The sequence below is a fragment of the Notothenia rossii genome (genome assembly GCF_949606895.1).
Source record: "Notothenia rossii genome assembly, chromosome: 1".
NCBI classification, from domain to species: Eukaryota; Metazoa; Chordata; class Actinopteri; order Perciformes; family Nototheniidae; genus Notothenia; species Notothenia rossii.
In genome coordinates, this window is record NC_136912.1 from 28896635 (window position 1) to 28910642 (window position 14008).

Here is a 14008-nt window from a genome sequence, read left to right on the forward strand (position 1 = left end):
ATTGTTGAGTAAATAACACTGTGTGGTTTAGAAAATAATACAAAATTAGAAGTATGAGTTGGGAGTGAGAATGTGTTGGTATTTACACTGCATTATGCACGTTACTAATAAAGAATTATGTTAATGTATGAACTCTATTTAAAATGTATTCACATTAATAGTTCATAATCAACGAATGACAAAATGCAGTGACAAGAAAACAACCATTGTATAGCACTTGTTTGAGAAATAAGAGGCAGTTTAATATAAAGGCAAGGCAATTTATTTTCATACACATCAGCAAGTCAAAGCGCTTTAAATAAACGGAAGTACAAAATATAAACACATTTTCACATTACTATGAACTCAGTCGGGCGAAACAAGTGCATAGTTTCATATATAGTGTTTTATAATGTCTTTATTTTGTATGGCTTTAAGTGTGTTTTAAATGTATTTTGTCATTATTATGGCGTGCGCCAGCGTGTGGACGTGACACGTCGCTTGTGAAAGAGCTCTCCAGTGCCTCTGTGTTGCTTGGCAGAAACCTTTACAGGTCTTCTTCCTCAGACTCAGGGCTAGTGTAGTCATTGTCATCCGACTCCTCAATGTCCTGCAGTAATTAAAGATCATGGCATTAGCGGCTACACCGCTGTACGCATGTACAGCCTGTTTGTGTTGGCTTTTGAGGAAGTGCCACCTCCGACTGAGGACACTTTTGAGCCCGTGTGCAGCATCCTCTGTCAGGTCACCGAAATCTGTAGAGGGAGAATCACACAGAAAAAGGGCTCAATGTAAACAAACCATGACAATTGCAAATCTCTTTGCATTGTAGAATGCTGCATATGTAAAAACACTATAAAAATAGGTAAATCCATCTTAAACTGAAGGATGTTACTATATATTGGGTGCCAAATGGGACATGTTGATTAATGTTTGATAGTGCTTAACAATTAGTCAATAGACAGAAAATAATCGATTATGATCTTGATAATGAATAGTTTCAGTAATTTACTATTTCACTTCGGCCTGACACAGTGACAGATGTGTTCTACTTATGTAAGACATGCAATGTGTTGAAGAGTGGATGAAAATATTCAAATGTTAAGATCTCAGACATACTGCTGGTTTTGATGCCCTCCAAAGTCTGTCCTCTGAGTGCTTCCACTTCTTGCACTTCCTTCAGAAGGAACATGATGTGCTGTGACATCTCTTTCACCAGGATGCTCTGCTCCTCCTCCAAACGTCTGACCAGCATTACCTGGTCAAAGACAGACCTCTTCAACCTGAAGGTGTTGTCTTTAGGTTGAGGAAAGGAATGGAGTAGTGGACAAGGAATATTTATTCATAAATTATATTATTACAGAATGATTTTCATTTCTGAGACACGAATCTTTGTAGCGATAGCATTGGTTCTCTATAATGTAAACTAATAACAAATATTATATATTTGCAGGTATCACTATTGCTTTTTCTGCTGTCATATTTTGGTATAGACTAAAACAACAACAAGCCAAAATAGCAATTATCCTACCATTTGCATGCCTCTCCCATGGTAGGATGTAGCCCTCTGTCAGACTGCAAGCCAACTCCTCGTCGATCTGTTCTTCCTGCACTCCTGTGTTGTATTGCATAACTTTTTCGCGAAGCTTCTTCTTCAGTTCTCTCATTCTCTTCCTCTTTCTTTGCCTTGCCTGGTTGCTGTCCGCAAAGTGAAACGGAAACAAAACTGTGTCATGGTGCCAGAATGTTTTTGTTGTTTTTGAAGTGTAATTTCAATAACTAAGTTTGACAACAAACCATGCTGACGATACAGATCTTGCTTCCTGCGCAAAAGAGTGACGGTGATGTTCTCAAAATCCACCCTCAGCCTTCAGTACACCCTGGGGCGTAGACTCTCTCTAAATAGTTGCAAAAAAACAATTGGAGAAGAGATACAATCAGTGACAGTCTCAGTTTCAACATATAGCCAACTTATATTGTGTGTCTAAACTTACATTAATTAACAGATGTATATATGGAAAACCTGTGGTATGTCTTACCTGTGACCGCCCATTGCCTGACATCATACACCCACTGCTGTATGGTCTCCTGATCAAGGTTGTTCTCCTTTTTGAAGTCGCTGAAGCTGGTAGCTTCCACCTTTGTCCTCTCTGTGATCTTTACCAAAAAAAGAAAATGTCAGCGAAAAGCACCATGCAACACCATAATGCAAAGAACACCAGTTTTCAGCACAAGACCTTCAGAAGAACAATTGAAACATTCCATAACACCATCTGACTTGCAAGAGGAAGGTGTGGATAAGGGAGAACATAATGTATATAGCCATGAGGTTACATTGCAGACATCCTTCATAAATATGTAATGTCAGATGAGAAGACCATTGTAATTTGCCCTTACTTTGACATATCTGTGGGCTAAAACTTGATGAGGGTTGTCCGTCTTCCTTCTGTTCCAACCCATGGCCTGTTGAGCGAGCATGTTCACTCTTCCTAAAAAAGACAAAAATATATCCACAAACAAAAAAGTAAGTATTCACATCAAAAAGGCAATACTGAGTGAGAAACCTGATAGACATAACTAAACCCAATCGTTAAAAGGTTGTTGAACTGGTAATTACAGTACAGTAATACACCAATAATGTTTTTAATAGTTATCAGGGCTGCCTTATCACATGTGTAGTGTTAATACCAACCTGCTTTTGTCATGTATTTTGTGACCAGAGCTGCCCTGGAGAGAAAGCTGTTCACCTATAATGAATGTTACAATTAATGTTCGGTCACCATCACATAACAATATCACCTACACATCATAGATCTTGAACTGGATGGTTTAAGAGAAAACTTGTGTACTGACATCCTACAATATGCATGCATTTAGTGTTGCTGAACAAATGAGCTGCCTATCTTTCATTTGAACTCAGACATAAAGGATATGCTTTAAACTAATCAACAGGCTTGTCAATGAGATGACACATACATATTTGTACTGCTTTCTATTAAGACTTCTTGTATCCATACAGTTAGAATAATGCCATTAATAACATACCTGCTCTACTTCCTCTCCCACTGTGTTTCCTGCTCCGTCCTGACTTCTGCCACCCCATCTCACCTGCAACACAGTAGTGTTATGTAGCATTTCTTTAGAAGTGTTTGATATCCAATAAGGCATGCCATGCACAACATTTAAAAGTCCTTTGCATTAAAGATGTTATGTACCTCGCATTTTGCTGTATGGGCTTTAGCATGCATCACGCTAAGAAATGGCCTCATTTCTGTCAACGGCAGAAGCTCTGGTAATCAACCGGCTATTTTGTTAAGGTATGGCCAGTACCTAAGAAGCAGGAGCAGCATTTTGTGATTGAGTGTTACAAAAATAAACTTTTAATTGACATGACAACAATATCAATATCATCTAAAATGACTGCTGAGGCATAGGCCATTTTAAACATGGTTGTGGATGTGCAATATGACAGTGAGGATTACCTGCATGTTACATCCATACAGAAGAAGTCAACATCTGCCTTCTTGGACATCTCTTTTTGGAGAAACATTGGGTACGCGTATATTTCTCCACGGAAGTGGTTCAGTCCTCGTAAGAGAAACCCATGTCTGATTAATCAGAAGAAAATCTAGTTGTTAATAATAAACTGACACAGCAAGGCCTGGCTTAAGCACTTATCTCTGTCATCTAGGGGGCTATAACAAAAAATAACACTTGGATGCTACAAATGATGGATCAATTCCGCTCCACAATCAAAAGTGTTTAATGCTTCCAATTCTTACGAAGACTTAGACTTGGATTGCTATTAAAACTGAAATAATGAGACAGGACTCAAGAACCAAACACATATACACACACAGACACACTTACAAATACATACCTGCAAACTGCCACTTGAATGCCCTCCTCGTCTATCTGGGCACCAGACTTTTTTGACATCTCTCTGCCAGCGGTGAATTTGGCAGTACCACAGACGGCACTGTCATTTCCCTATAAAGTCAGTTTATTACACACGAGTTTTGACATATATAAAAAAGAACACCACAGGTGTAACTGCAACTATCATAATAAGAAAAAAAACGTACACTTTTCATGTTGCCTCTGACAAGGTCAACAAATGTTGCGACTTCCTCGTCCTTGGCCAGGAACAAGCCCTCATAGATTGGCGACTCCTCAGTCCTGTCCATGATAAGTTAACATACAAGTCAATAATAAAAATCACAAAGCACTACATTACTATGATTTGTTTTAATGTCTGTTATGGCTACTCAAACACAACCCCAAGGGCTACTATTTGTATTAGCGGTGTGTTCTTTATCATTTTCATTAATACCTATACATACCCTTTTGACTTGGAAAAGCGGTAATGCTTGCGGTTTCCATCACAGCAGACAGCCAACATGTCTGGAGAACATGCTGGACAAACAAAGGGATGGACCTGGCACATATCCTCTTGTTTGTACTGACAGAAGCAAAACTCGAAGAAGCTTCGCTGAAATGTATCAGCACAGATACTACCTGTCTGTATATTGATTTAAAAAAAGTGGATTAGTAATTGTTTTGAAAGCAATGCCAACAATTTATGATATGGTATACAGTAATATCATATTGTTTTTTGTATGTTTCCGTGTGACTCAGGCAGATTTACCCTTCCAGCTTGAACAGATCTGTGCTCCAACATTTTCAGAAATGCCTGCCTGGACATGGCTGGTGCTGTCACCTTCATGTGCTCGAATGAGGTGAACACATCATATTTGTAAAGCGTCTGGCAGCTGGTGCTAGCTGGCCAGTACCGATACAAAAGCAGGTCTTTAACCTCAGGAGTCCATTCTGCAGAGCAGGATGGACAGGATTTCCGAGGCAAGCAGACATTGTATCGTCCTGTGAACAAATGGACAAAGTAAAGGTATTTCGGTTATCAAACTGTGAGTTTGCCTTAACATATTGTATTTTATACATAGATGTGCATATATGATGTATTAGCTATTTGACATGGCATTTGGGTGTTGTCTGAAAATGACCAGGTGATAAAAATCTTTGCATTGCACAAAGTGGTAAAACTCTGCTGTACAATACTACTTGTACAAAAAGAAGGGCTTTCAGAACAACATACCGTTGATGGTGACCACAGAAATATGCTTCCAAGGAGTAACTGTGACGTCATCAGAGCATTCACAGATTGACCTTGGAGTAGGAACAGGCAGTTGACATACTGCAATATAGAAAATAAGTTAGGAAGGGTGTATTTACAGTTTTTCCTTAATTCTCCAGATTATCAAGATATTCAATAAAATGTTGCATCATTTCCACATATCTTGCAGCCCTAGTCAAAACCAATCATACTTTTTTCAATCAGCTATGTACACTTCCCATTTGCTCTTAATTATGGGAACTACACTATAATGGGACATTGTAATGTAATGTTAATCTTTACATACTTTGTTCACAAAACTGAGGCTGGCCATTTTCATCCACCACCACAGCAGTTGTAGGGGGAATGGGCTCCAGAAATCCATTGAACACAGCCTCTCTGTCATGGAAGATATTCCTCTTGTGGGCCTCCATGTCACAGGTTGCACAGAGGAACTCCATGTCCAGTGGAACACAGTCCAGGCACCTAATAGCCGCTTCTTCTGCACAGCATCTGTGGCACTTCTGAATGGCTATTCTCTCAGCTGAGAGATTTGCATTAAAAAGCATTGGCCTAGCCGTTTTCATTCTCACATCTGTGAGAAGCTGCCTTTGTGCCCAGGCAGAGACCGTTCTGTCTGTTGCCTCCGGAACCTGGACTGCAGTTAGGGTGTCCCTTAACTCTTGGAGATGTGTTTCTAAAAAATAAAACAGCTGTTAAGCCGCCACCCTAAAACTGGTATGATGGATATTAAGGTAGTATACTGAACCACTTTTGAGTTGGAAAAATATATGCCGACTAATAATAGCAACATGCTATGAATCATCATATGTATCCAAAGCAATATTAGCAAGTGATACTTATACCAAATATTAGGGATGTCCCGATCACCTTTTTTTGCTCCCGATCCGATTCCGATCATTTGATTTTGACAATTTGCCGATACCGATTTTTCCCGATCCGATCTTTATGCAATGCATTAAGAGAAAAAAAAGAAAAAAAGCATTCAAGTTGTCCCTTAAGGTTATTTTTTTATTTAAATTGGATATTCTATCCAACATGGATATAGCTTCTTTTTTTCACAGCAGCATTGGATCAGTTCAGTTGTGCAGCAGTGTGTGTGTGTGTGTGTGTGTGTGTGTGTGTGTGTGTGTGTGTGTGTGTGTGTGTGTGTGTGTGTGTGTGTGTGTGTGTGTGTGTGTGTGTGTGTGTGTGTGTGTGTGTGTGTGTGTGTGTGTGTGTGTGTGTGTGTGTGTGTGTGTGTGTGTGTGTGTGGATATGTGTGTGTTGGAGATATTAAGTGTTGTAATGAAGCTGTAAAACGGGAAAAATAAAAACATAATTAGGATTATTTAGAATAACAGTAACATCTGTGCAATACTCTATATGCAATAATAATTAATCTGAGCAATACTCTGGCATACATTATGCATTTATACTGTGCATATTGTTATATTATGCACATATTTTGACATACTTGTTTTTCTTATATCTTCTACTATATATTTAAATTCTACAATGTAACAATCCCAATTTCCCCCGGAGATCAATTAAGTATTTCTGATTCAGAGTGGGACATTGGGTGGTCCCCACTGGCCAGTCAAATCCTCTGGAAAAACTCCAGTTCCACATTTTTGTTCCACTCCATCGCCGATGCCCTTTAGCCACTATTAAAACTCTGTGTTGAACACTGTCTTTACAACACATGTGCAAATACATGCATTTAAACATATCTTTCTAGCAGGCACCTCCAATATCCAACTGTGCCGGGGACAGCTAATGTCATGTAGCTGTATAAACTGTAAATGCTATCCAGCTAAAAACTTTGACCGGAAGGCCGGAGGCCGCTAGTAGCTGGTAGCTGGACGTGGCCGCTACAGTAGGTTGCGCGTAGCCAATTGTAAAAGCTAAACACACTACAAAACTCAACCTAATATCCAGGAATGAAACGCTATAGAGACTGTGCTACAGTGGAATAAATAAAAGCAATATTATTTTGTGTTTTAAAGAAATAAACTCCCCTTGATTTTAGATACTTACTGTAGTCCGTTGTCAGATGAAATTAATGAAGTGAGGTGATTGTGGGTAACGTAACGTGGCTACGTCATGTTGCCGTCAAGCGCGACGTAACGTTGCCGTGGTAATGACGGAATCTTCTTCTGGTTTATTGTTGCTATAATAAAAATGATTATTATTACTATTAAACAAAAAGCATTTAAAATACAGTCAGTAGCCATCGTCATTCCGATGTGGGGGGAGTGGTTTTCACCATCATTATCATCATTATATATTTTTTAAATGACTAATATTGGCCTACAATACCCCTTTATTGATCAAATAGGAATATAATTGTCTTTTAAATAACGTAAACTAAAGGGAACAATCTATTTGACACAGCTGAAGCTCTGGCCTTCCTTAAAAAATAACTAATTTAATAAAAATCACAGTTGTATTACACACAATGCACTGTTTTTTGAGAACACGAATTTGGTAAATAATGCACCATACATTCTGACGAACATTTTTTTTTTATTATGAATACAAATAAAATAAAACAAGCCTCCCGTGAGTTACTACAAGCTATAAAGTAGATTTTAAAAACGTTTTATAGAATAAAAAGCTCGCTGCAGGACGTTGTAGAAATGCATGTGTGCACCACGACAAAGGAGCCTCATTCACTTTACATTGGCACGTAAATGTCGTGACTCCACCACGCAATGCGGTGTTAAGGAGTAGTGGTGGAGTCACGCATTCTGGTGAGATCAAATAAAAGCAATAATTGTGGCTTGCTATTGAGTAAGAACATCTTTTCATGAACCACACAGCTTCCGGTCTTCCTATAACACGTAATGCCGTGAGACTACCAATAGAAATAAGCTGCATTGCTTTTAAAATCGTGCTGTGCAACACGAAAAAAAGGGGGAAATCGTGTTGGTGAACACGAATCAATAGATTAAAAATCGTGTTGGTGAACACGAAATGCCATGAGACTGGGTTGGTATGCTATGTATCTTGCTATGTATCTATCTATCTATCTATCTATCTCTCTCTCTATCTCTCTCTCTATCTCTCTCTCTCTCTATCTCTCTCTCTATCTATCTATCTATCTATTAATCGATCTATCTCTCTCTCGCTATCTATTGTATGTATCGCTAACCACCCGCTCAAACTCCACAACACCACAGACCGGCAGTACTGGTGCGCGCACCAGTGGTGTAGTCTACGTGATACGCTGGTATACGCCGTATACCCACTAGAAAATGCCAGTGATTTCCGTATGCCCTCTTAAAAATGAGCGATGATACGTAACAACATCATTTTGTGACTTCGCTTTCACGCTTTCGCCCCCTTCTGTGTTAATACTTTTGGACGTCTGGGGCTTCCGTCGCCTTTGGCCTGTTGCTAAGCAACAGCAACACACTTTGTTCGGCTCTGACAAACCCCACGTTTCTCTAACGTTAACAGAATTTGATCCTTCCATCATTCAAGTTCGCGGAGCGCTAAACAGGAAGCAAACATGAAACGAAAACAGACGACAATATTTTAATGTTTTCCGAAGTTTTCCCCTATTACCAGTACAGAAGAAGAGCCAGGTCAGGCGGCTGTCCTAAAGGTGACAGAGAACGAGTCCTGGGCGCACACCCAGCCCGCCGGAAGTTGATAGACGCCATCTTGTGCAACTAGCCTAAAACCCGGAAGTAAGCTGCGCATGGGTTCCCTCCACAAAAAAGCAATGGGATTTCTCCATAGGATTTGGGAAAATAGCTCGAAATAAGATCTGTGGGAAACAAACCTATTAGATAAATGCACGTTTTGTTCAGCCGGATAATATTCACATGTCTACCCTACTTTCATCATTTTCTAATCATAAATCTATCGATTCGATTTATGATTAGAAAATTATAAAAGTAGGGTAGAAATGTGGAATCCTATGGAGAAATCCCATTGCTTTTTTGTCGAGGGAACCCATGCGCAGCTTATTTCCGGGTTTTAGTATGCGTCACAGCACCACTGTTGTGTTTTTTCAAACCAAACACCTCGCAGAGGGGCGTGGCCAGTGCAGCCCATTTAAAGCTACAGACAGATAATCAGCACTTATGAAACAGGACGGAAACAGAGGGGTTTATGTGATGCTCCAATGCATGATCTGTTTGGTATTTCAGCCAATCACTTCAGAGACATGTTTTGTATATAGCTGGATAATATATTGTTGACAAAGGGTATACTAGGGGATTTTTACTGCTATGTGTCACTGTGACTATGAATGGCAATTTAGTGTGTCTGGCACAAGAGTGAGATGTTTTATTCAATGTTAAACGTTTTATTTTTGTAACTTGCTCCTTTTTATAAGAATAAAAAGTTCCCAATAGATGACAAATCATAATTATAGTAAAGATGGATGCATTTAAAAACGTGTCAAGGGATAAACAACATGTATTTCTGACCTTGATTCTGTTAGAACAAGCTTAGTATTTTGCCAGCAGTTGCCATGCGTAGGTATCAGGTGTGAGAATGACATTTTAATTAAAAGGTGTACCTCAACTGAAGGATGTTACTACTATACAGGGGAAATGACAAATGCCAGGTGTTGATATTTCATAGTTTTTCCTGAAGGCTACTTTCTACTATCTTCTAAAAAACCTTGTTAAAACAAATAAGGAACTGAAGTTACAATGCTTATTGAGCTTTTGATTCATATATTTTCCAAAGCAAACTTTCTTTCCAAAATAATTTGGTCACCAGTTCATTGTTGTGTATAATAATGCAGCCATACTCGTACACAGAGGTGGGAGAAGTACTTAGATCTCGTACTTGAGTAAAAGTAGAAGTACCAGAGTGTAGAAATACTCAGTTAAAGTAAAAGTCCTGCAATCAAAAGTAAAAGAACAAAAGTATTAGAATCAATATATACGCATGAAAAACTAAAAGTACTTATTATGCAGATCGGCCCATTTCAGAATAATATATATATGTTAAAAAAATAAGCTAACAAAAATGAAATGAACATATTTCTGTCAGACAAGACAAAATAAAAACACATATTGAATCATGTATTCATTTGGCAGATTTAATATCATGATTAATTTTAGATGAGAATAAAAGACCATTTACTCTACAGTACCATGAACCTTGTCTGAATGTTGAAGTGTCCGCTTGTACTGCCCCTTTGTGGCGTCAATGTGACATTTTGATTGAACTTCTCTTCCAAATGTGCCTGTAAACTACATTCACAATAAGCTAAAAGGAATCGTTTATACTTCACACTAATATATTCAGTTAGTCCTGAATTGTGCTGAGGTGGGTGTGTTTTCTTTGCTTCAGTCAGTCAGACAATAAGATTTCATAAGACAGGAAACTATTTTCTTGTTGATTGTTTAAGATAGATGCATTGTTGCTCTAAATCAGCGTGTCTCAAAGTAGGGGGCACGCCCCACTGGTGGCCGGAATCGAACCTGGGTCCTCGTGGGCGGTAGTGGACTGTTACAGCCGAAGACTCGCAACGGCGGTGGACTTTCACAGCGCCGCTGCGCCGGACCCGCCGGAGCCTCGCAACGGCAGGTGTTTGCGGTAGCGGCGCTGTGAAAGTCCACGGCCCACCTATGCCAGAGCCAGCTAGCCCACCAAAGGCAGCAGCCCACCAAAGGCAGCAGCCCACCAACGGCAGCGGCCCACCAGTCCCGAATCTCCCGATGGCCAATCCGAGCCTGCTCACACACACACACACACACACACACACACACACACACACACACACACACACACACACACACACACACACACACACACACACACACACACACACACACACACACACACACACACACACACACACAACTAAAACCAAAATCATTTTCAGACATATGTAAAAATCTCTCACACACACACACAGCGTTGCAGTCGGGAAGAAAAGCAATGTGGAGCGGCACCTCACCACTTCATAAGGAGTTTAACCGTGACACTTTTCGAAATCCCGTTTGTGTCCCCCCACTTTACAAATAGGCCTATGTTTATTTTCATTTTTTAATGCAAGCCATCATCGCCACGGAGGAGCACACAGCCTCTGTGAGCGAGCGAGACAGAAAGAGAGAGAGCCAGAGAGAGCACACCTTTATTTATTGAAACAGTGCGAATGCTGTTTCTTCGATTCTTTATTACTGTGAATGCTGTTTACAGCATTCACAATATTGTGCTTCAAATCTTTATTTCTTCCCCTTCATCTTCTTCTTAATATCGTTCATTCAGATTCTTCATATCTTTAACACTTTTTGAGATATTTAACTTAGTTTGGAGCTCGGTAGAGAGGCCTTTTTTCAGATTTTAACATTAGTTTGTATAGAGAACCGCAGTGACGCGTTGTAAAACCCGGAAGTAAACTTCTTCCGGTTCCTTTGTCAAAAACCAATACAAATTCTCCATAGGATTTTGGAAAATAGCTCGAAATAAGGTCTGTGGTTGACACACATTTAAGAGAGGGATCAGGTTTTGTTCAGCCGGATAATCTCCACATGTCAACCCTACTTTTATCATTTTTGAATCATAAATCTAGTCGCCAGAAGCAAAATGCTAACGTTATGCTATAAACGAACTACAAGCCAGTACAGCAGCAGGGTCGCACGACTTCAACGTCACGCCAACTTAAGATCGTTTCAACTGACTTGCACTGAAACTGCACTTTGAACACTTTAAATATATTAACATTTTAAACTGTATACCCCGGTTATCTAGGCCCTTTTTGTTTTGTTTAATGTGTACCACGTTTATCTAGGCCCTTTTTGTTTTATGTATAGGCCTACATGTCACACTGTGGGAAACGATATTTCGATATTCCTGGATGTAGCCTATAACACATGTCGAATTTTTGACAATAAAGCTGAATTTGACTTTCGCGTGCTTGCATATTTTAACAAAGCTTTTCATTTTAGCCACACTGAATTTAACTAGAAGTCATGGCTGTGTCAATTACCAGTCTGATATCGTTTTACAAAGATGACAAGAAGAGTGTAAATATGAGAGAGAACCACTACAAGTCAGGACACGTAACAGTGCAGCCTAGATGAAGGTGTGCTTACCGGTGTTGTCAGGGCTAGCATGAGGGACAAGGTTTATAGTGTCGGTGAGTAGTGATAGCAAGAGTACCGTTAACCTAGAGTTAATTTATTCACATGAATTCCCATCAACAAATCAATTGTATGTGTCACATGAAATCTTTATTAGGCAAGGCAAGTTTATTTATATAGCACTTTTCAACACAAGGCAATTCAAAGTGCTTTACAAAAAATGAAAGACATTAAGAAAATGGCATTTAAAATCAGTCATTAAAAAGAAAAGCTCATAAAATAAACATTAAAAGAAAAAATACATGGATAAAAGTTACAGTGCAGTCTAAGATATGAATAGTTCAATTAAAAGCAGCGACAAAAAGAAAAGTCTTCAGCCTGGATTTAAAAGTAGTAAGAGTTTTAGCGGACCTGCAAGTTTCTGGGAGTTTGTTCCAGATATTTGGAGCATAATAACTGAACGCTGCTTCTCCATGTTTAGTTCTGACTCTGGGGACAGAAAGCTGACCCGTCCCTGAAGACCTGAGAGACTTGGATGGTTCATAATTTAGCAGGAGGTCAGAAATGTATTTTGGGCCTAAACCATTCAGTGCTTTATAAACAGCAGCAGTATTTTTGAAATATATTCGTTGACACACAGGAAGCCAGTGTAAAGAATTCAGAACAGGAGTGATGTGATCCACTTTCTTAGTGTTAGTGAGGAACCAGAGTAAAGACTTCAGAACAGGAGTGATGTGATCCTCTTTCTTAGTGTTAGTGAGGACTCGAGCAGCGGTGTTCTGAATCAGCTGCAGATTTCTAATAGATTTTTTAGTGAGACTTGTGAAGACACCATTGCAGTAGACCAGTCTTCTGAAGATAAAAGCATGGACACGTTTTTCCAAATCCTGCTGTGACATTAGTCTTTTAATCCTAGATATGTTCTTTAGGTGATAGTAGGCTGATTTAGTAACTGTTTTAATGTGACTGTTGAAACCAATAACTAATTTAACCCGCTCACAAGAGAGCCCACCTCCAAAGATCGTGACTGGCTGAAGGGCAGACTCGGGGGCAGGTTTTCAGGAATTTCTTGGCTTCTCTCCCCCGAGCCAGAAGAGGAACACTGCAGCTTGGAAAAACTTACTGTTCCTGAAATTATCAAATCTGTTGGGCATCAGGGACCTGAGGCAATTGTGGCAAGCATGGCATTGTCTGAGGAGCAACAGAGGGCAATTCAGGTGGCTACCACTGGTCAGCGAACCCACCCAAACTGGCATTTGTTCAGGAAAGGAAGGTTGACTGCCAGCAACTTTGGAGCTGTCCTAAGGTCAAAGCGTGTGACTGCTTCCTTTATTGCCAGGGTGCTAGGGCAACAACAGGCCCTTGATGGTGTTTTGTCTGTACAGTGGGGGACTATGAATGAATGTGAGGGCGTCAGGGCATTCACCACTGCAACCCAGATGCAGGTCCATGAGTCAGATTTGTGGCTCTCCCTATCAGGATTGTTGGGGGCATCTTCAGATGGTCTGGTAGGGTCTTCCGCTGTGCTGGAGGTAAAGTGTCCCTACGCAGCCAGGTAAATGACAATTAGTGAAGCATTGCAAATCAAGGGCTTCTGAGTCAGTAAGGAAGGAGAAACATTCAGCCTGCGTGAGGAACATCCTTACTGGCACCAAGTGCAAGGTCAGCTTCACCTCACTGCAAGAAAGAAGAAGGAATAAAAAAAATTGTGAATTTTTTTTAAATTTACATTTACTCGCCTTTGCAATGTTGTGGTTGTTAGAGTGTTAGGTTTTCTGTCAGCTCGTCTGTTGGGAAGATATAAAATATTAGTTTCATGTAAGTCACACCTTCACATATA

The 14008-nt window shown here is 39.8% G+C and overlaps 1 protein-coding gene across 6 annotated transcripts; it reads right to left on the reverse strand.

Annotated features, from left to right (window-relative positions):
• Positions 1-226: 226 nt before the first annotated feature.
• Positions 227-7165, reverse strand: LOC307017848 (uncharacterized protein). Of its 6 annotated transcripts, none has more exons than XM_079647714.1 (17): positions 7151-7165; positions 6002-6424; positions 5418-5807; positions 5093-5191; positions 4628-4860; positions 4323-4501; positions 4065-4158; positions 3860-3969; positions 3462-3587; positions 3195-3309; positions 3025-3087; positions 2672-2726; positions 2377-2468; positions 2019-2136; positions 1511-1877; positions 1099-1275; positions 227-734 (listed from the first exon to the last, which is right to left on the reverse strand). In XM_079647714.1, exons 2-10 carry the CDS (start codon positions 6030-6032, stop codon positions 3276-3278), a joined length of 1296 nt encoding a protein of 431 aa, XP_079503840.1. In that variant the 5' UTR covers positions 6033-6424; positions 7151-7165; the 3' UTR covers positions 227-734; positions 1099-1275; positions 1511-1877; positions 2019-2136; positions 2377-2468; positions 2672-2726; positions 3025-3087; positions 3195-3275. The 6 variants fall into 6 exon arrangements, with proteins under 6 accessions (XP_079503840.1, XP_079503839.1, XP_079503841.1 ...); XM_079647713.1 differs by having other exon boundaries at positions 1511-1677; positions 1777-1877; positions 6002-7152; XM_079647715.1 differs by having other exon boundaries at positions 3195-3250; positions 6002-7153.
• Between the last annotated feature and the right edge of the window lie 6843 nt (positions 7166-14008).

Excerpts from the sequence above, each read along its gene's own strand:
- LOC307017848 (XM_079647714.1), bottom strand. The coding sequence starts at position 6,032 with ATGATCGGAATCGGATCGGGAGCAAAAAAAG. Across the intron at positions 4,861-5,092 it reads TTCTGTGGTCACCATCAACG|GACGATACAATGTCTGCTTG; the intron begins GTATGTTGTTCT and ends ATTTGTTCACAG. Across the intron at positions 3,310-3,461 it reads TGTATGGATGTAACATGCAG|GTACTGGCCATACCTTAACA; the intron begins GTAATCCTCACT and ends CCTGCTTCTTAG.